The sequence below is a fragment of the Bombus pyrosoma genome, linkage group LG2 (genome assembly GCF_014825855.1).
Source record: "Bombus pyrosoma isolate SC7728 linkage group LG2, ASM1482585v1, whole genome shotgun sequence".
In the NCBI taxonomy this organism is placed as follows: Eukaryota; Metazoa; Arthropoda; class Insecta; order Hymenoptera; family Apidae; genus Bombus; species Bombus pyrosoma.
The window spans coordinates 743,637-770,182 of NC_057771.1; the positions used below are offsets into that span (position 1 = coordinate 743,637).

The 26,546-nt window shown below is 40.3% G+C and overlaps 1 protein-coding gene across 8 annotated transcripts in view; it reads left to right on the forward strand.

Annotated features, from left to right (window-relative positions):
* LOC122577582 (RNA-binding protein Musashi homolog Rbp6) overlaps positions 1-26,546 on the forward strand; it is a 759,888-nt gene that overhangs the window by 688,554 nt on the left and 44,788 nt on the right. For all 8 annotated transcript variants that reach the window (XM_043748942.1, XM_043748941.1, XM_043748947.1 and 5 more), the window contains 2 exons: positions 24,687-24,769; positions 26,012-26,096. In XM_043748942.1, coding sequence (XP_043604877.1) covers positions 24,687-24,769; positions 26,012-26,096 — 168 coding nt within the window. The remainder of the gene's footprint in view (positions 1-24,686; positions 24,770-26,011; positions 26,097-26,546) is intronic.

The following is a 26,546-nucleotide window of genomic DNA, read 5'->3' on the forward strand; positions in this document are numbered from 1 at the left end:
ACTGAATACCATATGTAGTTGTAGAATGCGAATAGAAGAGACGCGTGATATTATTTTATGGAGTCATCTGTGATGGGATGCTTATTGATTGGGTTATTGTTTCGTATATATGAGAATAGATGTCATATAGCTTAAAAAGAATCGCATTGCAGAAATATTCACATATTTATGCTCTATTATATACATCTAGTAAGATGTCACTCCAATTACTTATTCGGATGTCGAATGTATTTTTAATTAAATGTGCACCGCTTGAGGCGCAAAAAGAGGTGGAGAAAATCGGCATCGCGCAAATAAAATACTGAATTATTCGAGTTCGATTTAGGAATTAGTTGGGGAAATTAATAGAAAGCGGAAATTGTGGTCGTTTATCGGAATCGCATTATCACTTTGAACGTGCTTAATTATAAAAGACGCGAACAATGCGATTATGCGAAATATTTAGTGTACGTGATGCACGTCGAACAAAGGTATTCCGAACTGCTCATTTTCAGAACTTTTTCGAACAGTTAAAGCGATTTAACTTTCACATTGTTAACACAGCTGTATGTGCGAGCTATTGTCGAGACTTTCGCGAAACAGTGCAGCGGTAGCCGAGCGTTAAATCAAATTAATCGCGGATGAAGGCGATATTAATCTTTTGCAAAGCAGCCTGGTACGTTGTAAAATACTCGTATATCTTTAGCCGATTCAATGAAAAACATAGAAGGATGCGATATTTAAAAAGGAAGTTTTGCGTCAAGATGGAAAAAAACGATAGGAGTGATCGGTGAACTTCGAAAAAGCTAACCGAATTGTTTCAACACTGTGAATTTTTGTTAAATCGTATCGCTTTAAAACGCAAGCTTGAAAATAGTAACGCGAATACGGGTAAAATGAGCAATTGTTGTGTGGGTTTAAGGACGTCACACCAACATGAATGAGCATCATTGACGTCAGAAACGACGTCGGCGACTCCGGCGTCGACGACAAGTGGCATCAACCACGGCTTTTCCGCTCCTTTGAGCTGCTAACTTCCGCAGCTTTTATGCATAGAAAAAAATGTTAATTTCCTGACAGTTTACCACTCGTGCCACCCTAAAACGTTCTCTCTGGGTATTTCTACTGCACGTTAGAGACAAATCTTACATTTCGCATTGATTTAATAATTTTATTCCAACATAGTGACTCGTTTTATATATTTCTCTCATTCTATTTCTAAATTACTGACAATATTGTAAAAATTTGTATTGCGCTATTTGCAGAATAGAATGCAAAGACTATGATCAGGTATATTAAGCGTAATTCTGCAACTTACAATTAGAACGTCACAAAATAAGACAATGTAATACAATACAATATTTTCCATCTTCAAAGTCACTTTTCTATAAACTTGAGTCTAACAAGATTAATAGGACAAATTTTCAAGGAAACGTTAGAAAACCTACCTACTGGAGCGCAGCAAGGAAAACAGAAGGCACAGCTCGCATGGTTGACATTTAATCGTTGACATTTCGTCGTTCGCTAAATGAGCTGCACGATGCATCAGCGTCGCGGCTGGATGCACGTGGAACAGAAACAGGATAGTCCATTTGTACGTATCTGTACATGTATGTATGCGTGTTCCAGATTTGCGACACGGTCGCTCCGAAGGTGGCACGACCGAATTTCAATTTGGCTGAGCATTTCAGTCACGTGTAGCCCGCTGCTCTCGGGGACTGTTTCCTTCGGAGCCATGAATAATTCCGACGTCTGAAGACGCGTGACGGCTGTGACGATGCAACAGCCAACCCGTGTAATCCGCACGACAAATATTTCCGCGCGGTTGATATCGGTTAATATCGAACGCTTCGCCGTTAACTGCCCCCGTGTTACGTTCCGCGTGCGAGCTTTTAATTTGTTACAACATGCAGCTAATTCAGCATCGATTTTTTTGAATTGCTGGTTTCATATTTGGGTTTTGAAAGTAAACTACAGGAAACGAATGAGCTATTCTTGGTCTTTTCCTAAGAAACCATTTAAAGAATTAAAAATTTCTACCAAAGTTCACGAGCTTCATATCGTCAAAAAAAAAAGAGGTTCAGGATTCTACCACGTAATTCAACAAGGACTATAAGAGCTTTGAAACTACGGCTTACAAAAGGAAATAATCTCCATCTCGTCGTTCCTCTACTACGTGACGTAGCCATAAGACACCAAAAATATGGGTTAATTACATAATCCTCTCATACAGTGGTCTGAAAATGTGATTGTCCATTTCATCCACGCAAGAAGATTACTTTTCTAACGTCAAAAATAAGAATTGTCCCTTCCCTCGTTGGTTACTCTCGATCGAAGGGTTGAAAATTCGTCAAATCAATCGTTCCGACTAAACTTATATGGCTGTCAGGCCTGAAGTGATTTAAGGTTAACAAAGGACCAGACATCAAAGGGAATAATGTAATGCCGTTTCACGGTCCACCCTTCTGTCTATCTTCTATTTTTTTATTCTCCCTCCCCATGCCCATCTTTCCTTTTTGCCTGGTTGCAAAGCAGCGAACCTTCATTCAGTAGATCAAAAATTCGACGAGGAGAGAACAGGAAATTAATTAGAAGGGTTAACAGTAGCCAAGCAATTTTTTTCCGCCGCGAGAAACGGACAGATTGGTCGTGCCCAATCGCGCTGATTCCAGCAGACGACGTAATCACTCCGTCTGTCAGCGGTGACGAATGAATGTCGCTAATTAGCGAATACTCTCGCCGGAGCATGGGCGCGAATACCAATTCGCTAGGGGAAAGAGAGAGAGAGAGAGTGAATGAGAGAGAGAGAGAGAGAGAGAGAGTTGCCTGAAATACCGTCGACACGATTTTAAAACGTGAAAAAAACCCGAAGAGAAGAGAAGCGGCGCGTCTGCGCCACCGAGGGAAAACGAATTCCCCACACGGAGTTACGCAGACGATATTACGTAGTATACGCCTCGAACGCAACCCCTTCCTCTCAAGGGTGAAGAGGTGGTGGCCAAAGCGAGAGGGATGGGTGTGGAAGGGGTTGATCAGAGGAGAGCCATTTGTCAAAGTGAGGCAAGAAACGGGTGAAATTCCAGTTTGTCCGTCACTGGCTGCGCAGAGGGTTAATTGAAAGCATCCCTGATGTGGCGGACTACCGTATAAGTCTTGGCAATTCAATCGATAGTAATACATCTTTGCAACTTTCCCCAAAATTTTCAGTTCCCCGGTCATTTATTTTGTGGTAATGGTGTTTCGGAAAAAAGTAATATATTTCGTTAATGGATAGCGTGTTGGAAGTAATTATGAATGGGAAATCCACCCTTCCGAATATTTATATTAACGCGTTTAATAATAGAATATATCAAAACTTCTTTTAGAGCTGAGATCAAAACATTGAAACTTTTATAAAGAATGCGTAATAAGAAGTTTAGTAAACAGGTGGTAAACAGTCTTGTACAAATTGAGAGAAAACGCACCGTTAATTAATCATCGACAGATTTATGTTTATTTTAATTTTAAAAAATACGTTCTCGAGACACGTTCTTGAATGGCCTAATAATTTGAACAAAATTTAGGAATTCGTCTGATAAGATTCGAAACTACCCTACTAGCCAACCAAAATAACAATCATGAATACAAACGATAGCCTGAGCAATACAATCAACAGTAACGTCATCGTAGTTTGTTTATTTTTCAATTCACTCGGCTTCGTTGTTTTCCGAACGAGCCACTGCTCCGATTCATTTTGTTTGCCCGTTTTCGCAAATCAAATATTCAAAACGCAAAATATAATTGTCAACAAATAACAAAAATATCGAAATAACCATTTGACTAGGTGACCGAGGTTATTTGTATTTAGATTGAACGGCTGTAAAGTTAACAACCGATTCTGTTACCGACATATATGCATATAATGGCGTTCAGAAATATTGCTAGATGTTCGTGGACTCGTGTATGTAAGTCACCAGGAGACCGTGCGAATGTCAACAACGCTGTTACGCTGTTTTCTTTAACGGCACTTATTTATTGTTTATGGATGTTTAAGAATTATACGTGGTTCGCGGTGAACCATGTACGCCGCACGATGACAAACTGAGAACGATGAACCGAGACATGGCCGTGTACGACCACCACGATACAGTTCTCCGTCTTTTACTGGCGCTTTTATTCATTTCCTTCGTTTTATGAGCGATAAACTCGGGGTCGTCTTCAAAGATCTACGGATTACGAACTTTTTCGCGAAAAACCTGACCGCGACTAAGGTCAAGTTCCGAAAGGTACTGTATACTTCTTTCGCCTCCATAGTCGTGCTTGGAATTTGCTATCTATATATAGTACATTGTTACTTTCCTCTTGTGTGATTTCGCAAGTTTACGATTTAGCAAATATGCTTCTGATATTGATTGTTTTGAAAAAGAGAAAATTTAGTTTGTTTCTTATATTTATTATTTTCATTGTCTTCTTAAGAGTTTTAGAATCAAATGCGTTAAAATGAAATTAGTAATATTTTGGTAATATTTTTGTTAAATTTTCCACTAGAATGTGATAATGACATCAAAATTCGACAAGTGTTGCTGTAGTTGAAGGTTAAATTCAGAGAGCAAAATGTGGTAGAATTTACAATGAAGTCTAAATAATAGTAATTACGTAATATATTCGCCAATGCACGTGTTATTTCAGGTGTATCGTTTTTCAATCGATCAGAATAGATCGCAATTTAGTATCCGTATCCGTATTCGATTGCTCGGATGGGATTGATTCCATTATCGAGTACGTATTCGATAATTTCCCCCAGGTACGTCAGGTAGCTCATCTCTGAGTATTATCGTGCTTAAAGGATCGCATCACCCGAAGGGGTTGTTACCATCTTCGTCCGTGCCTCTTGAGTATATCAGCGGAGACGTTAACGACCATCCTTAACATCACCTTAAGCCACGTTTTTAATCAGCGCCCGCTTTCCCTGCTAATAATGTTACCGAGTATAGGGCAAGCGCAATTATATAAGCCAGCTCCGTAAAAATGTTACCATATCTTGATAAAACTTCGTATTAATTACTGCAACAGGTGTTGTTTTGCATTTGTCGACGTTTCACTCGGCAACAAGTATCGCAGTAATCTTGGGGTGCTAAGATTCACGTGATCGTGTGTACGATCAGCTATTTAACATTAGAACTCGACAAAATTTATTTTTGTATTTACTAAAATTATTCCATTGCTTCTGGCAAAATTATTTTCGATCTTTACTGAAATTTAATTGTTATTATTTACATATGTAAAGCATATAGATATATTTATATGTTCAGATTAGACATTTCTGGCGTTATACTAGGGAAGAGAATTTTTTGGGATTTATAAACAGAGTAGATCGTACTCTGATCTTGATGTAACCATCTCTGATGATTGTTCTCTCCACACATGATTATTTTAATATTTCACAAATTATTGTTTTAGGACGCAATATCGAAACTCACTCCTACATAAATCTTCTCGATTATTTATGTCATATTCTCTTATCATATTTATTCAAAACACAACATAACATTCCTAAACATAAATCTTTTTCTATAAATCATTACAAAATCTATAAAACATTCTATATATATGTAGTATCGCGGACATAAGGCCTAGGAGTTAGCTGGCGAACCACATACAATGTCGCGAGAGCCGAGGCGTTTTTAAACCACAATGTCGCGAGAGGCGAGGCGTTCTTCAATCGTATAGTTTTGTAAAAAGGGCCTACGTGGCCTTGGCCATGAGCGGTTGCGGAACACGTACGTGATGGGTCTACGGAAAAACAAAAGATATGCGAGAGGAGTCAGTTTTAGTTTGGAAGTCGGAGAGAATAAGTCGAGAAGTCAAAGAGTGCGAGTTGCGTTGTCGATATAGTGCTGCTAGCGTTGTCGAGAGAGTGTGGTCCGCGTGAGAGAGAACGTTGGATCCGTTGTGTTGAGAGTTGTCTAAATTGTAGCGTGTTATTGCGATTAGTTCATGTTAATCTACCATCGTTTTTCTGTCTATATTTGTACAATCCGCAAATAAATAACAAATATCAGGATATAATAACAGTATATTCCATTGCCGATACTACATATATGCATCTCGTAAAACAAATTATTTATTTCATCCTGGCTGTTCTAACACAACCACAGCGTCTACATCCCATGGAATAATTAACGAGACAACTACACATTCACGGAAATATTCTTCCCGGGCATCACACCCATCAATTCTCCAATTAACTCTCGAAAATACCAGCTACTTCCTATCGTAGCATGGCTTTCACAAACACTATACATATATATAACCCAACACACAATGCGTAATAAGTAGCAGGTGGGGGTAGTACGGCAACACTAAGAGAGACGAAAAGGGGGGATACGGGGGATGGCATTGATTCGGCGGGCAATTAAGCTCGGATTACACTGGATAGGCCGTACTACGTGCCCAGGGCTAAATGGATACACATAGCTGAGATTACTGCGGCCACTATGGCCTAATGTAATGCCGCCCTACGGGCTGTTACAATGATGCTGGTAGGAAGACGCCTCCACAAGAGAGCGAGAGAGAGGTTGGAGAAAGAGACTGGTCAGGGATGCATAGACAGAAAAGGGCGAGAGAAGCCAAGGGAGAAGGGAAGATCGACAATGAGTCTAGCATTTCGTTAAGCTGCGTCCTCATTGAAGCATACACGATCAACTTTTCCCTAATGTTCCATGTGTCTTGAAAAAGTTAATGATTGTCACTCGATGTTCCTCCCAATGTTTCTTTATGATTCCGTTGTCCGTAATAAAAATTGCTGCTTGTTGCCTGCTTTCCTTCATAAAGATCAAATAAAGTAAAAGATATACGCCAATACGTCCCAAAGGAAATAAACGTTCCTTCGTTTATAGTTTGCTGGTTGTTTCACAACGCATTGCGTGTGGACACTTGTTGCTAGGAACAAATGTCGCTTAGAAACCGAAACAAAACTTAAATGCTCCTTTCATTACTCTGCCCCAGCGTAGACAAAAGCTATCTGCAAGTCGATACTTTGTTGGGTATTGTTTGAAACATACAGCAACGACAGGCAACAGAAATATGTTTGTTGTCGCTACGGTGAGAACGCAGCCTTAGTCTCACCCGCATCGATCCTTCCTGGTTTCGAGTAGGAATATCTTCGGAAACGAGAAATCCCGGTAAGCACGGGAATTATGCCACCGGTTTATTGCGAGCACCAATCATAATCCGGGGACCAGGGTTTTAATCGTTTTCGATGGGACGAAAAACAACGTCGGCCATCGGCGGCGCTGATTTATCACTTGCCCTGGAGAGAGGGCACGGTGTAATTTAGCTGGGGGCCATAGTCAGGCCGAGAGAGGAGGAGTAATTAATAATCGGCACAGTGCTTAGGCGCACGCTTTTATTATTCGATACTCCCTATAATTCTTTAATATGTACGAGCATTTTATCGGCGCGGGTGAGCACGGAAATTACGAAGCGGAAAAAATTATCAATGATCCGTATCCGTGGGTGAGGGTATGGCACGAGCCTGTACAGACTCGCGCCAATTGATAACGTAAATTACGTGAATTACGAGCAGGGTATTAGTTTCGCGACGCCAATGATCGCGAATAATAACGACGCTACACAAAGTCTCGCCATTTTCACGGTATATTTGCTACGTTTCGCTGTAAACCACTCTGTTACCCTTCTGCTTAACGTTGCGTGGGTTGTTTTCTGTAGGTGGAATAATTAAGACATAATTTCAACCACGTACAATTCGCTTCCTTGCTTTATCATATCGTTTGTTCGAGTACTAACTATGTGATATGAGGCGTGCTAAAAGGATTTCTAGCGGAACCGTTCAACGATTCACGACTTCTTCGGCTCGTAAGTCGATATGATAGCGCGGCGTAACTTTCTCGACGATCTCCCTCCGACCGGTAATAAAATAACGAGCAGAAGGGGAAGGAGAAAAATTGTACACGTCCTCGATTACGTGAACGAACGCATTGAGCGACGTCGTATAGGGGTCTGCGGGTAACGATCGATAGTCCTCCGTTTTATTGTGCCACATAGTGGAAGGATATCCCTATGACTTGCAGCAGTGACGGCGATAATACAGGAAAAATGACGATGAACAGGCTGAGACACGACGAAAAGGAAAGAGCAGGAAGAAGGCTGGCAACGACGAAAAGAGGGGGTTAACTCGCGGCATCGCTGGACTTTCGAAAGGCTGTGGAAAGCAGTGACGTTGGGGACATAAACCGCTATCACGGACTATAACCATCCACGCCATAAACCTCAGCCTCAGTCCCGTAACGAGAATAATGCGTGCTGCTAGAGTATCCGCCTCTATTACGTTTGAAATCCCCTATGGACTTGGTCTCGCTCCCTCACCATCGCTTTCTCATCGTTCTCACGCACCTAATATTTCTTTTTTCGTCGGAGGCTCTTACCGCTCATGATCATTACTCGTTTCCACGATTCCTTCTTGCTGGTCTGTTGTGAAATGAATGATTTATATATTTCATGGATTTTCTTTTTTTTTCGTATAACGTGTCCTTCAGATTTGCATTGGATCCTGATATCAACAATACCGTATCTTAATTTTACGCACAAAAGTGATTATTAATTATCATTACCTCTTTCCGTTCTATTATTCACAAACTCTAAAAGACCATATTACAACTACGTGTATTAATGACATTTTTCTTACTAGTTTAACTGTATTAACTTCATAAAGGACAGAACCTTCTACATTACATTTTTCTCAAATCTACTCGTTATAATTTTATATTATAATTCTCTCACAAATAAAGATTCCTCTGAAAACGTGATTTCCTCGTTACTTTAATCACTAGGGACATTTATAAAGCATTTCGAATTAACACAATTACCTAGGTTCCTTCAACCTCTACAAATTCAATCATTGACAGAATCTCGTCACATCGAGTAACTTAGTTAATACCAAGGATAAAAGACACTGCCCCGGCAGAAGTACTCCTTTCAAGATTGGGAAAACAGCGTAATGCTCGTACTCAGAACTAACAACTTTTGAATTCAGCTTCCTTTTCCACTTTGAAAAATCAGAAAAAGAAGGAGGAGAGGGGATAGATTGAGTATACATAAGAAATAAGGAGAAAAGAAATCCTCAGCACCGATCGATAATTGAACTGGGTATTTGGCTTTCTTTTGCAACCCTCTCGGCCACTTACCTACCTTTCATCCCTTGTCCCTTCTGCTTCTTTCTTACTTTACTTTCCACGCGACGTAATCAAGTTATATGACGCTACGTTCGATTCGCAATTCGCTCGTTGAAAACCAACGTGTTTTTCACTACACCAAGAGCCTGGTAATAACTGGTCGAGAAAGGAGGGGACAAAAGAGGATAGAAAGTACGCCTGCAATCTCGTGATGCTGCAAAAAAACATGCATGCCGTCGATAGTCTTGCTGATAAATCTGATGAACCGAACTGCAAGACGATCAATCACGTTGTGACGTGGCGCGGTTCACCATTTTCAGCTTTAATGTTAATGTTTTACTTCGTCCTGCGAGAGAAGTGGATGAAAATCAAAGACACGAATTTGATTAAATATATCCCCTTGCTTTGCATTTAAGGAATTGGAGAAAATACAGTCCAGTCGGCTCCCAATAATTTATCTAATCCTGAATATTTTTTGGAAATGTAATTTTATAACGGCTTTCACTGAGTTGTACTTTTCGGATTGCGAGAATGGTTCCGATAGAAATATACGTTTTTGTGAGAATTGGATTAAGTTACTTCTTACGTTCCATTAGCCAAAGAATTGAGAGTTTTGGATAACTGATTCATCGTTCTGCTTGATTTTACTTTATATTTTCTATATGTTCACGGGCATAGTATATTAAAGAAAAAAGCGAAACTGAAAATAGCGATACGACTTCTCTGCTTCCAGCAAAAATGTTCCAAGTTTTTAAGAATGATGTAATAAATCAGAATATGGTAATATACACACAGATTTCTAAAAAAGAATCAATAATAAACCTTTAGATATATTACCGAACTGGTGCGGTGAAAATGAATAATGTTGAATTTCAAGTATACTCCATAACTTCAGCAACTTCCCCAATCAAAATTAAATTACACGTAGAAAACTAGAAGATTCTACGACTTACATAAAAAGTCAGTTAACAAGAAACGAATACAGTAATTTCGACTTATCAAAATTGCGAGATACCATCGTTATCCAATCCCATTCAATGAATTGCCCGAACCGAAACTTCATACGAGAGAGATTCAGGCTCGCGACTCGTTCGAGATGCGAAGTATTCAAAGGAGATAATGAAACAGGGATCGTAGCCCAGTTAAGGCGAAACTCTTGGCGTTCCACTTTTCTCTTGCCTGTTCTTCGAGCAGCTCGTGACGATGTCGTCGACGAGTTAGGAAGCCTTTCAACTTTTTAATGTAAAATGCAAGGCGCAATATTATCGGCTTAGACTGCAACCACTCTTTCTTCTGGCCCGATACGATAAAACTTTAGCTGTAAATCAAAGCTAGCCCAGCGTGCACGGGCTTTTCGCCTAACTTGGATTCTCACATATTTTATTGTTTCATAATAAAACTTTTGCTGTCGTCCAGATAGGAAAGCGAGGAAAACTGATAGACGAAAGAAATAAAGGGTGGAACGAGGATGGGAGGAAGAAAGAGTAAGAACGGTTGGCGCGATAAAGGAGCACCGTAGTCGGGAGTTTATGATCTTACAAATCTGACAGAGAGATACTCCGTTGATTTTCGTCTATATTCAGCTCTTTTATGGAGATCCCACCCGACGTAAGAGAAAGTGGAAAAGTTCGTGGAGCGTCATGTCGTCGATTTTCTCGTAAGAAAGTGTGCTGCCTGCTCCCGGGATCTAGGACTATCGTGAAACTTCGGAAAGCGCACTGTTTTATCGAGGATCGCGCGATTTATGGATCGGAAGATGCGTGCCAGCTTGCGCCTTCTTTTAATTCTACGCATCGCTGATTTATTTGAGAGCACACGCCACTGAATTGCCTTCCAACTTTTTCTGTTTAGATTGAAATAATTCAGATTTGTTTTCAAAGATTTTTATTTGATAGTATGGTCGTGATTCATAGTTTTCGTTCTGTATCCTTTACGAAACATAATTTCCATTTCTTTTTAGAACTTCTTCCCTTTTTCGGGGGTAATTTCCCTGTATAAATCTTATAAAATTCTTTATTCTTTTTCTTACAAGGGTGGTCGAATTCTTTGTTCTTTTTTAACACATTTCTGCGTAGCTTCTTTTAGGTTTTAGCAGACTTCTCTTATTTATCAGATAAAGATAATATATGCATATTCCTAATAGACGAAAGCGCATAAGAAAACATTGCAGGATAAAAAAGCAATTTACTTATAAAATCTCCTACTACAATTGAGCACCAACCCTAAAGAAAATGATTGCTCCCTCGTTTCGTCCCTCTTTCAAATCTTCGATTTAACAAGAGTCACGCGGCAGGGCGTCTTCGACGCCTCTGTTCGTTTTTCAATGTATATCCACGCTTAAATCCCAACCACAAAGTTCGCGATCACAAAGGCCGCTGAAATTAACAACCGAGCAATCTCGAGGAGTCATTTAAAATTCAAGAACGACGAAACCGTATCGTTGCTCAGCCCTTGTTCCCGTTCATTACCGTCGTTACAGTGGAATCCGTTAAGACGAAGACGCGAACAGTTCGAATTCAGGCGAAAAGGAATTTCCCTGTGTCTCTGTTGGTCGTTGAATTTATCTCAAGTTCTAGCTTCGTATATACGCGGATTCTGCTCGCTTACGTATGTACGTGAACCGTGGGCACCCCCTTCTAACAGCTGACTCGTTCGTTGGTTGGCGGCGCTAGTAATTACAGCGTAAACATTTCCCAGGGAGCTGATTGCGAGACTCATTATTTCAGGAGCGAACCTCTGAATCGAGAATCACGCTCGAGATTCGACAATTCGAAGACCCGGGCCTTGCTGGCTTGATTAAGGAACCAGGACGTCTCATTATTGCTCATAATCAACGCGGGACAATGGGAACAGTCACGCCAAACGGGGCGGAAAGATACTTCCGCGAAGTCGTTCGAACGTCCCCCTTTCTGTCGTTTCTGTCGAGTTTCTACAGTTTGCCGAGCTTGTGCTTTTCCTCGAAAGTCTTCGATCGCAAAATGAGTCGATGAAAAAGCCACTTGTAGATGGTAGTGCAAACTCGATGGGAGTTTCGTTGCCGTTTTCGGAATACGCGTCAATCCTCAAGGTTTACACTTAGCGATAATTAATCCTTAAACGTTAAACTGAACTTTAATCCTATTATCGTCGACGGGACTTTCAAATGGATTGACATATGAAAAGCTGTTCGTGGCTTATTTACTTCTTTTCGATGAGTTTAGATTTGATGCTCCTTGGTTATACAATTATAGATATACTCTATCAAAGGACTAGTTGCCTTTGTTTATGGTTTTCTAAAAATTAGTCGAAGAACGTATCGATACGAATTTGGAAGTATCCCTCTTACCAAAAATAAAACACCGCGACTTGATGAATGAAACTAAGGACTAGGTACGTATTTCGCAGCCCGTCCATCGCATTTCCATACTTAATGCTCGGCAAAAAGCTAACATCGTCAGCGCTCCGCCGAAATACGTTCCATTTTTTACCACGAATTTCCACAAAAGTAGACAAAATTACCCACGCTATCCACGGCCCACGCATTTTCTCTTTTGAGAACATTTCTCTCTCTCTCTCTCTCCCTCTCTCTCTCTCTCTCTCCCTCTCTCTCTCTCTCTGCTCTGCTCTGCTCTTCTCTTCTCCCCCTAGTAAATCACGAAACCTGACATTTCCTCGTCCTAACGATCCCAACGATCATCAGCAAGAGGGAGGAAGTACGAAATATCCAAAGAGAAAAGGGGAAAAAGAGAGAGGAGGAAAAATACCAAAGATATCCATCAAGGTAGGTAACTCCGCGTTACGACCTGTATAGTTGCGTTCGACCGCAGTTGAGGGCCACTTTTCGAGCAAAGGGGCGATAATAAATCGCCACAATTTCGTAGCTAGGGGGCGGGGATGCGGCTTACATACGAAATGTCGACTCGCCCCCTTTTTTCGCGGCGCCTGACAAATACGATACACGGGTACAGTTTCGGGACGTCGTACGAACGTGAAAACGGGGAAACGTCTGAAAAAGCTAGACGGTCGGGGCAAAGCGAAAACATCCCCGTTCGAGTTACCTCACGTAAACGAGCGAGAGCTAAGAAAAGGGCGCGAGGAGGGCTCGCGAGCACGATGGTTGCTCGTAATAGAGAGGGATTCCGTTCAATTATATCTTATGGCGGCGTTCTCGACGGTAATGACCTAGCTTGCTGCTCATCTTCGCCACGTTCGCTATGATTTTCAACGGAGGGTGAAGAAGAGTGTCTGATGTGCGATGAGAAGGGAAGAAAGGTCGAAAGGCTGCTCGAAGAAAGCAAAGAGGGTGAAACAGCCGGAGATGGGGATTTATGTGGAGTTGGCGGGTGCGATTTAACCGCACGACGCGATCTAAAATCGGGGGAAGACAAAAGACAGGGAAAAGTTTCCGCTGATCGTAGGCGCGATCTTCATGTGCAACGAAGGGTTGTGCCTCGGTTGATGCGCGATTCCGGGCAATGACGATCGATCGAAAGTTGCACTAAATCGTTTCGCATAGAAAGTCAGTTCGAAAGTAGAAAAATCAGGTGCAAAAACATGACGATCTTGATGGAATTATTGATGCTGTTAAGTAACGTCCAAATTCGTCGATTTCGCTAGAACGTCTTGGACATAATTATTTAGCTGCTTCTTTATCGCAATAGGATATAGGAAACCTAAGAGAAAATACTAATATTACATTTATTTAGATTGGAAAATGTATGAAAGGACTGAGAATGTACGAATCCCGCCTGAATGTTTAATATTTTGAAAAATCTCCCAAATCTACTTGCCAAACCGAAACAGCAACTGGCATGGTTTAGCGATTTCTGATATTCTTTCCCATGGCTCATTTGATTGGAAAGGACAAGACATCGGAGTTTTGAGCGCCAGATGAATCCATTAATAAAGCAGCTCGACTTAAAAGCACAGTTCTGCCTAATCTTTCGCTGTCTCGCTCGGTTCTTCGTTTTCAGACCCCCTCCCCTGCCCCGTGTCCCAACCTGGCTGCTTTCTGACGAGTTAAGTACCTCAATTTGGTTCGTTCGTTTAATCTGCTTTGCACGCGGGGAAAAGGGAGGATGGGAGATGAAATTCGAGCGAGAGAAGACGGAAGACAGAAGTACAGGACACAAGCGGAGTCGGCTGATGGCAATGCGGAGCTGCATGCTAAGCGAATTGCAAAACGTGGTAAAGTGCAGTTTGCAGTTCCGCGTATCTCTGATGAAGTCTGTCAACTGCAGGGCAAAAAGGAGCCGAGTCAGGCCAAGAAGCTTACATCTCATTAACTGTGAGTAATCAAATCCCCTGCGTACCTTTGCTGTTTTTCGCGTGCGTTGTGTGAAATTCGGATCCTTTCTTTCGTCATTGGATAACGATATTTGGATGCGACTTTAGTTGACAGCAGATTGTGGAAATTCATATTTTTATGAACAGAATTTTAAGATTTACAACAATAAGGAGGTAACACCAATCGAGAGTGATCTTAATCTATCTTAACTGATTTTAAGTCGGTTTCTGATGTTTTATTCAAATTATTGGAAGCGAAATTGCCTTCTTACTACAGCAATCCCTTCAATTGAAAAAATATTAAATAAATATTGTAATGGGTACTTTATTTTACATATTTTATATATCTTTGTAGTTTAAACTTGTCATAAATCAAGCATCCGTGTATTGATTAGTGTATCTAAATTAAATAGCTAAAATTAATATGGGAGTCTGAAATATAAAATAAATACAGGTCCATATAGTATAAAATGAAAATTCACCAGTAGTTCTAGAATATGTGCTATTTTATTCTTCTCTATGAGTCACGGAATTTAATTAATAAACTGGTATAGCAATTAGAAATCGAAGAAATGAATGCCGAAATACACAAAATTAGTATTTGAATACAAAGAATCAATTATTTTTTAATTATGCTCGTTAATGATCGAGCTGTATGCCGAAGTTAATTGTATAACTATCCTTTATCCAGCAGAATAGAGTTCGGTTATATCTGAAGACTTCGGTTCAAAACTCAATTTAGTTTCTCGTTGACTTTAGCGAACGGAGGTTTAAGATAATTAATCGACCCGCTCCATTATCGAATATTATCGGAGTAGAAAAGCCACGACGACGCTCGAAGTTCGACGGCTCGGTGTATATAAAATAATGGAACGACACCACTTAAAACTGGGCTAAATTATACTAGAAACTTCTTTTTCGTCCTTTCGTCTGCGTCGCATCCTCACCGACGTATAAAACTCGCATTAACGCCTTAATTAGCATTGATAATCTAATAAGTCCTAGTTTTAGGAGTGCCAAAGTATACTGTGAACCAGGAAAAATGGAAAAGTTTCTGCTATATTCAACTCGTATACCAACTTTCCCGCATAATATAGAACTTGCTCTAATAACGAGTCAACGATTTTAGCATAACGCTGTCGTTTAACCCAATTATCCCTGCCTTTGTTTGCAATTAACTTGTAAAATAGCTAATTCGCGCCGCGTTTTGACACCGAGAACACGATCAAACGTTATTGAACTGATCGAACGATTATAGAATAAAGTGGAAACCCATATAACGTTACGGCGTTTAAATATTCATAGACGTTTTCATCATGCTATCGCGGCTAAATGAACAACAGAGCACGCGAGTACTTTATGTTCCACGTCTATTCACTTCGTGGTTGTTCCACGTGGCTACAGAAAAATCTGTCGGATCGATAATAGCCTCGACGAGAAAATCGCGCTACGTGAAACTTTCACAACAGCAACAACCAGTGCTCGGAGGATTCGCGAGTTCGTTCAGCACAAGTCTAACGGCGAGAACAACAGAGCATCGGTGTTTGGGAGTTTTAGGATGGCCATTAGAAAGTGATGGGTCACCGAGGGAGCTCGAACACCTCGGAACCACAATTTCGTGGTTGCCGTTGTAAATCAACAAGTTGAAGCACGTTACTCAACCGAACTGAAACCGCACCTGACCGAATAAAGCTTCCAGCAACTTGATAATTGTTCCTTTGCGACGATCTAATTGATTTTGAAATATATTTCGTAGGTAAAATTTTATCTTTAGTTACGGTTGTCTCGATTATGCGTATCGGACGATCATTGCGTTTCAGATGTATGCCAAGGTATAATGTTACGATGTAATTCTCATGGTAGATGGTCTCAAAAATGGTTTTAGCAATAGTAGAAATACAAACGATGGAGAGCAACGGAGATAACATTTTAATCGATCACAGATAAGGCTGTAGATTTGGTAGAATCGGGAGTCGTCTTAAATCTCGGATTACTGGCAACGCTCCTATGGCCTTTGTTGGCTATTACCTTCCTGGATAAGCTCGAAGTTGCCGGTCGATAATCGTTACTGGCTGACCTTTCTCAAAAGTTCTTAAAAAACCATTGTGACCCGACTGCGATCGAAAGTGGTCCATCGCTGACGTCTGATTACTTGTGTCTTGATCCTTTTACTGTACATGACGCAAAAGCTAGTTTGTCTTAAAAATTTTTGAATCGCTGTTTGTACGAAGTTACTTCCTGCATAGCATCGTTAAGAATTTTCAGCTAATTCCTTTTTTGAGATCTTTCTGTAATGTTTCCAGAGATTTGACCTGGTCCTTCTAATGACTACTTCATATGTTAATTTTAATATGATAGTCATAGACGTAATGAAATCCTACATTTACTTTGAGACAAAAATGTTACAGAGATCAAATATTGAATTTAAAGCTTTTGTAACTACAGTTTTAATTGTGGTGTGTACATTACGCGACAGATGATTATTCCAGAAAATTATAAAACGACACTTGATACTCCGGTGTCTGCTAATTTGTAAAATTCAATAATGACAAACTTGAATCGAGTGGTGTTGTATAACGGAGATGAAGATATGGCCTAATTAAACTAGTACTTCGAGTTAATTACAACTTGTTTTCAATTCGCAGCAAGTATTATTAGTTAAAACAGGTGAAGCATCATCCTCGACATTTTCCACCGAGTACAAATCGAAATACACATAATCTGATGGCACAAAATTAATTACATTGTACAGGAAGAAGTTAATAATTACAAAAAAATGCGAATGCACACTTTACCTTTTCAATATTATTTTTATATGATCACTCTAGTAACAATAACCTTCTATTCTATTCTCTACTATTTTATACGTAATCATTTTTTAACTGCTATCAAATTTACTAATTTCCTTCTGAATTTTGAACGAATTAAATTAACTAAATTAAATTAAATATTAAATAAAAAATTAATTAATTATCAACACAAATACGTCATTCTCTTTAATTTCCGCAACTGCACCAAGAGCTCGATATCGGTAAAGTACGAGCGTCAATTTTCTCAAAAATACTCGTCCCTCCGATAATACAATTGAAAATGGTCTGGTTGGCCAGGCGATAACAATTACGCGTCCTAGCGTGTTCAATGTGAAATTAACGTCAGCTTTTCCCACATTATCGCGCGGAAAGTTCGGTCAGGAACAGGGAGAGCACATCCACTCTGGTAATCCTGCGCGAATCCTGCCACGCGAAGCGTCAGACCGAACAAGTGTACCAAAAATTCGCGATCGCGAATTTGGGATTGCCGCACTAACGAACATTTTGAAATTCTAACATTGTAAAATTCTCGTGATCTCGGTGACTAATCGAAGGTCGGTCCACGGCTCTCTCTCTCTTTCTCTCTCTCTCTCACGCTATGTCCATCGTACCCGACGCATCACAAAATCGGATTGTGGTTTATTCATTTAACTCGCATCGAAGGGGATAGAACGCGTGCAGTTTCCAAAAGTGGAATCCAAAAAGTGACCTTTAATTGGTTTTCCGTTTACCACCTTTAGGCACCTTTTTTAAAGCATCAGTTGTATCAGCAGATTTTTGATACTCTTTCGTTTGGAAAACTATAGTGAATAATTTGTTTGCCATTTTCATATTAGATTTAATCCTTTCCCTCAAAATTCATTCTTTTGCATTACGAACATGTTATGTATGTATTACATAAAAAAATCTGTAACGACATCAATTTTTTGTCTTTATATTATTTAAAAAGTAATAAATATACTCTTCCTTGATTACACGGAAACTTTTATTGAAATTCCGCGCACGGTCATTTGAAGTATTGCATCGCACTTGAGTCTGAAAATTGCAACAGTATAGTATTCTCGATTTCTCCTGGGCTCCGGATTTTTTTTTTTAGATCCGTAATCTTGCAACGGCGAACCAGTTTCGAACTGCTGGACTCTGAAAGAGGCAATTAACAACCGTATATCTACGAGCAAACTTTCCATCGATAACGATCGGTTCTCGTATAGAATTGCAGTTTACACCGTTCGTTATTGGGTCTGACTTGAAGAAAACACGGTTGGAAACGATGTTATCGTGCCGACTCCGTGAGTACTATTGCGGAAACTTTGGTCATCTTCGCTTTACCGTGAGACGATTAGGTTTAGCACAAGATGGGGTAGGAACTGGAAGGGATAGCGTACAAATTGGCTTCGCACCTGTATATCGTGGTCTTGATTTATTGGTATGTACTCCGATCGGTAATTGGGTAGTACGCACTAAACTGCTTAATCAATAATCTAGGACGATCATCAATCTATAATAATAACGACATTACATGTAGAGACAATCTATGTGTTGCGGATGGTGTCTACCAGCATCTGTTCCATGTGCGCGCTACGTGATGTCTGAAACACTATTCTGTGCGGTGTTGGGCAATTTGAAAGTGCTCCATAGTTGAAATTCAAATAGAAATAATCCTTTGCTTTTTTTGAAATAATTTATGTACAAATATATTTGATGGTTGTGATATTTTTTCTTTCTTTTTTTTGGTTTTTTCTTTTCCATCTTTTTTTTTAATTTGTATAATCGACCCATGAAAATACAAGAGGCACAGATTTAGAGGAACGAAATACGATAACAGATTACGATCTTTATGATCCTTCCTTTATGCTATGGATTTTTCGCTGAATGCATAAAACGTAGATTACGTTGCGGCCGTTAAATCCTTAACAACTACGCCGCTAGTTCGACGGAGATTAACGATTCCGAAAAATGTATATCAAAGTAAATATTGCTGGGCTTATGTATGCCATTAAACGATCCCGTAGAATGGCGTAATTATTAGGAGTTACGACTATGGTACCTTTCCCTATTAAAAAATCATCGTTAACCTTTGCATTCCTCAATTCGAATATCTGCGAATAAACGTCTAGCTTAAGCCTAAACAATTTCCAGCTTAACTAAAATCTAATTAAACTTCATCCTTTCTAACTACTCAAGTGAGATAAGCGCTTCATCCTTCCAGGATTAAATAAGATGAAAAAAGAACTCGTAACTCAAAAACTTCCTCCATAAAAGAGTACCGTATCATTACAAAATAACGTTTCTTCCGACTGTTCGCGAGCATTCTTCCAAGAGATGATCGTAAAACGGATTACCGTTGCACCGAGTCTAATTGGACGATTATAAATTCGCTACAATTAAAAATCTAACGACCGGCACTCCACTTAGCCTGTTGCTGAGAACGGACGACATCAAAGTCCATCGTTATTTCTGCATAGATAGCTTCAGTGACTCGTGAAATTCATGAATACAACGATATTCTGCGATGATCGCGTCGACGACGATCGCATTAACAGGGACAAACAAACATTTCAAAGACCTACACACCTAATAGGTAGGACGTTAAAGGCGTACGGAGAAACGAGACTAAGAGAGAACGATAGAAATGGAACGGGAGAAGTAGCAAAGGTTTAAGCCATATCCATTTACAAGTTTCAAATCGTTCTGCCAACCGAGCCTTTTGAAAGAAACCTTTTACCATTCTCAATAGACGGTAAAATTCTGAAACGCGCTTAACGACAGCGTGGCTTTTAAACGTTAACATGGCCATTGGTACAATAGCGGGGTCGCATTATGCTCGAGAGTCGAGGGGTGGAGATGACGAGGAGAGAAAAAGGGGGAAGACAAGGGAACCGAAAGAGAAAGAAGGTGGAAAAGACGGCAGGAAAGACGAGGACCGACCAAGGACGACGATGATCGCGGAATAGGGAAGAATTGCTCTCTTCCGTCAACGCCTGCCACTAGAGCCATCAAGATCCATTTTTCCTCTCGTCAAGAAAATTTAACCCCAAAACGAAAGCTGCTAATACTTGTCCAACTTCGTCGCCGAGATTGGATACGTCGTTTTTACGATGTATCGTTTTCTGGTGCTTTAACTACCATCGACAATTTTTCGATTATTTGTCGTGGTTAAATTTTTATCTTGATTCAAAGGATAATTTTTTAAAGAAAGATCGTGATAAATTCGATTTATAATTTTTCACATTAATATGAATAAAACAAGTTAATTGTATTTTGCTATTTTATGGATACTTGGAATTGGAGATCAATAAACATAATTATGTGAAGGTAATAAAATCAGGACGTTCAAATTAGAAAATAAGTTATAGAACATCATCGGTAAAGTGTTATATATACTAAAATCTCACGAATAGTCACAACAAAAGAGGAAAAAATATGATTACAAAAAGTTTAGTACTTTTTTATTGAAACTCGTTGTCTGATCACAAAGTTCATTATCTACTGTATACACGTGATACGCTAAAGAAGAATTACATCCCCTTTATAAACTAAATCTTTGGAAAAAGACGATGACCGAAACATATTTTCCTTCGATTCGCTACCCTCAACTGATAAAGTTGGCCATAATTCTACGGGGTGGAAAGGTAGCGGAAAATAGTCAGATAACCGTCACGACTCTACAATAATTTTACACTGGTGGGACCGTTTATGGATCATTTAAGGAACTCTCAGGAGGTAAGAGGATAAGAGGGGTCCGCTATTGGAAGGAGTACAGGATATTTCGGGGTGTGTTTTTTATTGAAATGAGCGCATCTGGCGTCCAACGAGGGATCGGACAGCTGAGCACGCACTTTTTCCTCCTGGCCGCCTCTACCACCCCTATGAGGGCCAACCTGCCTGTTTCAGGCGAGAATGGAGCTTCTCGAAACCCTAAGATTGGACCATGGAAATAAAACCTCTTATGAAAATTCGAATACCGGGCCCAGGTTTTTCTTTCAAAATTTATTGGATCGCTCGCAGACCGCTGACCGCGCTGACCTTACTTCCTTTTCCCCGCGCCACGGTGATTCTGTCCAATAGTCGGGATCCTAAAAACACGTAACCTCCGTTTTATCGATGGTAAAAAGTAAACGTCGGGTCATGTCGATACCCTCAAATGACGATATTCCATAGCGCATAAAGCGAACTATTTTCAACTGCATAAAATGACGTGTTTCACGAGGTGTGAAGTATATTCGGGTTTAGTAATAGTCTGATGAAGAACTAGTAACACGACGTGTCTCGCGCATGATCTATTTAATAACTTCGAAATGGTCAAAAGTTTAAGATATTTTTACGAACGAGATATACATTCACGTTCATGACATTTATTGTAGCAGAAGGTGGTAATTAATCTGAAGCATCAAAGAACTGATTAGTCGACCAGATTTTGTATTCATGCAAGATTGTGATTTTATCGTGCGATATTATTAAAGAAAAATTTACTAGAACTATTTGGAAGATTCACAATAACACAGCAAGTTATAATAATTTATTAAAAAAATTCATGTGAATTGAATAGGAAACGCGAAGAAGTTTTTGCAAAGCCTAAATCTGTATTGTAAGATCGTTTATAGTATGCATTAAGATTCTTAGAGGATCTGATTTACTCAAGTTTACTTTGTTCATAAATGTTTTAATAATTATAAACGGGGGTATAATGTATATGTATGTTCAACCTGTTAGCGAACACTATGAAACTATTTAACGCTGCTGGAATTTATGAAACAATGTAATTTTATTTGGCACACACAAGGGTCGAAGGTGTATTTTACACGGTGTCGGTCATATTATAAATTCATGCGATATTTCGCATACATCATATCGTCGGGTGCATACCGTCGACTCTATTCCCAACGAAAAGTGACTGAAGTACGTGGGCTCGACGTGAACAGCCCTGTCATAACTTTTTAATACCTCTTAAAGGAAGACGACTTTGTAATATCCTGCAGGATATTAGGGCATGCTTTAAAAGACGAATAATATCGGAACGGTGAATACCATTCTCTCTGGCTTGGTCCTTGCGTTCGGACGCTGTATGCGCGCTCAGTAGACTCCAACAGGAAGTAGTTAAATGTTACCGGTGTCAGAGCACGGCCTTTGTGCCAAGGAGAGGGTGCTCAGGCTCCGTGGAGTTAGCTGACTGACAGAGTACTATAAATTACATAAATGAAGTAAGCCCCTTCCTCACTCAAACGGACATCTTGCCAAGTTTATAACTTAATCACTCGTGCTTTTCATGCTGGCGGAGGAGCTTAAAGTTCGAGGGACCAGTAGTGTAAGTTGCAGACGAAAGTGATGCCGGAAGGTAGGATCACGTGGAGTAGGAACGATATTCGAAGGAAAAGAAAGTGAATTGGGAAGAGAATTTGATTGAAAAGAGGAAGTGAATAACTTCGGAGATTTAGCCCGAAGGTATAACATATTCGTATGATTGTGCCGTTTTGATTCAGGATTTGTTAATTTTACATCGTGTGCAATATTGCATGTAGTATTGGATGTAATATTGTATGCGATGTAGCCATCAATTCGAATATAGAGTATTAAATTTGATATAATATCATTTTAGTACTTCATAGATATCGCTACATGTCTTGCTTATAGGTCAATTAATCTTATATTATTTATGATACTAAATGTAACATATACTTTACCTTGAATATACTCTCTTAAGTTTAGAAATGCGATTAAAGTGGATGGTCATAAAATCAATGAATTATAAAGAGATAGATTTTAGTACTATCCGTTGTTGATGGTACTAAAGGAGCAAATTGTGCGGATAAGTTGTTAGAAGCAATTTGTTAAAAGACTACGTAAAGGCGTAACATAAAAGGATTTTTGAGATGCTTATTATTTTCACACCAGGCATTAAAATTACAATTCATGCAAAATGGCCATTACCACGTTAGGCGAACGCGAGAATAAAAAGACGCGACATTCTTTGCAATATTTCATTTCATCTTATTCGCCGTTAGCTCGTACTCCATACGAATAACACATTTATAAAATTAACTACTTCATATTCTCTTTATCCTTCGCGAAACAACTCTCCAAAGAAAATCAAATAATTTCCGTCCGAAGTTTCCCATGCATTAGCATTTCGACCAGCAGCTGAATAAAAGTAATCTTGTATATTACTCTCACTACCGGAAAAACTTTAATCTTTTCAGTTCGTGGCTCGATCTTCGTATCATAACCCGGCGGTAGATAAATAAGGACGTAACATTAAAATCGATTGATGTTAATTACTCAAACAAACTGCGGAGATGATGGCACGTTGTGTCTGTGCCTGCAGACGTTGGCGCATGCTTACGAACGAACGTACCAATGTAATTTAATTCAGCGCGGCCCCGTTCTATTTCCGGTGTAAAATTTAAGAGAGAGGATAGGACGCTCGAAGAATCGCGAGCTGTCGGCTTGCATTCGACTCTGGTATCCATCGGCTGTGTTTAATTACGAGTCACCCGGCGTAGTTTCGCCTCTTCTGGCAGACTGCTTCAGCACGGAAGCACTAACTCCTGGTTATCTTAAGCGACATCGCGCACTGGATTCGTATAACTCGCGCCCGCCGGATAACTTGAGCCTGTATTACTACGCTAAGGATGAGAGCCGAAGAAGCAGAAGACGAGGAAAGGGTGAAGAGAAAGTCAGCGACGCGAAGGGGCGAGATTAAAATCACCTGGAGACCAATGCAAAGTTTTTAATAACCCTTGATGCTTGATTAAGTTATGGCTCTTCGCCGGCTCATCGTTCCCCCTCGTTTCTTCTCCACCACGCACCCTACGTTTCGTTATCCTTTCTTCAACTCCTCCTTTCCTCTCTCTCTCTCTCTCTTTCTCCTTTTCTCTATCTCCCCCTCTCTTTCTCCTTTCCAGTTCGTTCTCCAGCGAAATAAATTTTGAGCAGAAGTGCTTAGACCGCGTTCGAGTGGAACGGGTACCTCGGCGAGAAAGGGCTTGGAAAGGAAACAAAACTCGTCCGACTCTGCTGAATTAATGGAAGATCCGACGGGATAGTTATCTTCGTGCTACCATTTACACGTAGGAGTTACGTGAACTCGGGATGGTTTTTAAGTATGGCAAATTACATCGAATAGAAGACATTCATCGAAATCGTGCCACATATTTAAAGCGTCGGATAAAATTTACATCTGATCTGATAGTACTTCAGAAGAATTCTCTTTGCATTGAAAACGTACGAATTCTTGTAGGTGGTTTCATGGATCTTGTTATTTCTATTGGTATTTTGCCAATAAGATATATATAGTTATGTGAAATGAGATATAGCAGGTTCAAAAGGATAAATTTCTAATGAAACAAAAGAATTTACCGAAACTGTTATCCAATTAACTTTACATTGTTATATTGTACAGTTCATAGCGAAGCATTTTTTATTTTCGATAATTAAACGACACCTGTTCTTTCTGTTCCAGGCTTTGGGTTCGTCACGTTTCAAAGCGAGGACGTGGTCGACAAAGTCTGTGAGATCCATTTCCACGAAATCAACAACAAAATGGTGAGTTGCCTGGTAGGCCAGCACAGCCTGTTTATCGAACGAAGAAGACACCCATTCTCGCTCGTTTCTCTCCCTCTCCTACATCCCCACCACGTGAAGTGGTATCAAACGATATTTGCCTTCCGTTCTTTGTCTACGGATACGGCGTCGAGCGGAATTAATTTTCCGTATAATTGAGAAGGATTGCCGTGCTTATTTGCATTTGACACGCACGCACACGGCACACACATGTCCGCACGCAACGACGACAACGATTGAGCGTATGAATCTTACGCTGGAAGACGAAAAGCGGTTTCTCGAAAGCCTGTCATAGTAGAGATCACATGGGTCTCTCGGTAATAGACAGTTCTATTCGTCGTCTACTACCAGCGAAATTCTGCTGACGTGGATCAAGGATTTAGCCAGATGCCACTTCTCGTTATCCATAAATCCATACGGCCTAGACGATCCCCAATTTCGTCAATAACTTAGCAACACCATCGTCAGATGTTAGCTCGGTATAAAACAGTCGTCTATTTGCACTGATAATATTAGAGCGATAGATCACGTTGATTAGCTGGTGCCGCATTACCCTTGATTACGAGCATCAAAACACATAATCAAACACACGTTCGTAACGAGGATATAACGAGGCCGAACAAATTATCTTAACTTCGTTTGTTACTTGAATAGAAGATCGAACGACTATCGTGGGAATTCGTGTTCCATATTCGCCAAAGCACCTCCTTTACAGACGAATGAAATTACTAATAAAATTTCTATATCCAGCATATTTTAGCGTCCATAGCCTATCTTGTAGCTTTCCATTAAAATTTTCATTAAAACTTACTCATTGATTGTGGTCGATTGATTACTTAAAATTGACTTTTCCTCTTGTTATATCTGCAATGAACTCGCAAAAATTCTTAATAAAAACCCTCTTGCCTGAAATATGGATTTAGACATAACTTTAGAAGGAAATCTTAATCCCTTGCCTTAACAGAGATCATATTCTCATTATCAGTATTGCAGACTAAAGTTAAAAAAAAAAGAATCAGGTCCATGATACATGCATTGAACGAACGGTATAATAATTCTATTAAATAAAATCATAAGGCAAGCAATTAATCATCACTTCCTGTAATTCTCGTAACCTCCGCTACTAATCTTTTAACGAAGCTTCACCCCAAAATCTCGGGATCCATTGTTCTTATCGGGTGCACGAGACATAACTAATATTGAATTTTTATGTTGAATTTGAAGGTCGAATGCAAGAAAGCACAGCCGAAGGAAGTGATGCTCCCAGCGAACCTGGCGAAGACGCGAGCGGCCAACAGAGGCGCATACGGTGAGTTGGTGATGGTCGCGACACCTACCCCCACCACCTATCGTTACGCGCCGTATCCCCTTCCGACGGCTGCTGCCGCGGCTGCACATGCAGCTGCAGCAGCGTCCGCTGGCACCCCACACCACCACTTGCTCACTCCGATAGTCGCTACCGCCGCACCAAACGCGGCCGCTACCTACCAATACGCTGCCGGTGCGACCGCACCTGCGGCGGCAGCCGCGGCCACTACCGCGGCCGTCTACGATGTCAAGAGGGCACTCGCTGCCGCGGCTGCGGCTGCAGCCGCGGCCTCCTATAGGCCTCATCCCGTCGCGGCCGCAGCAGCCTCTCGGGCCGCAACCCTCACTTATTCCATGAGCGATCTATTAGGCGTGCAGGGCCTCGATATGGGTGCCGTCTACCATCCGATACCCACGATCGGACTATGACCGACAATACTCACGCCCCTTT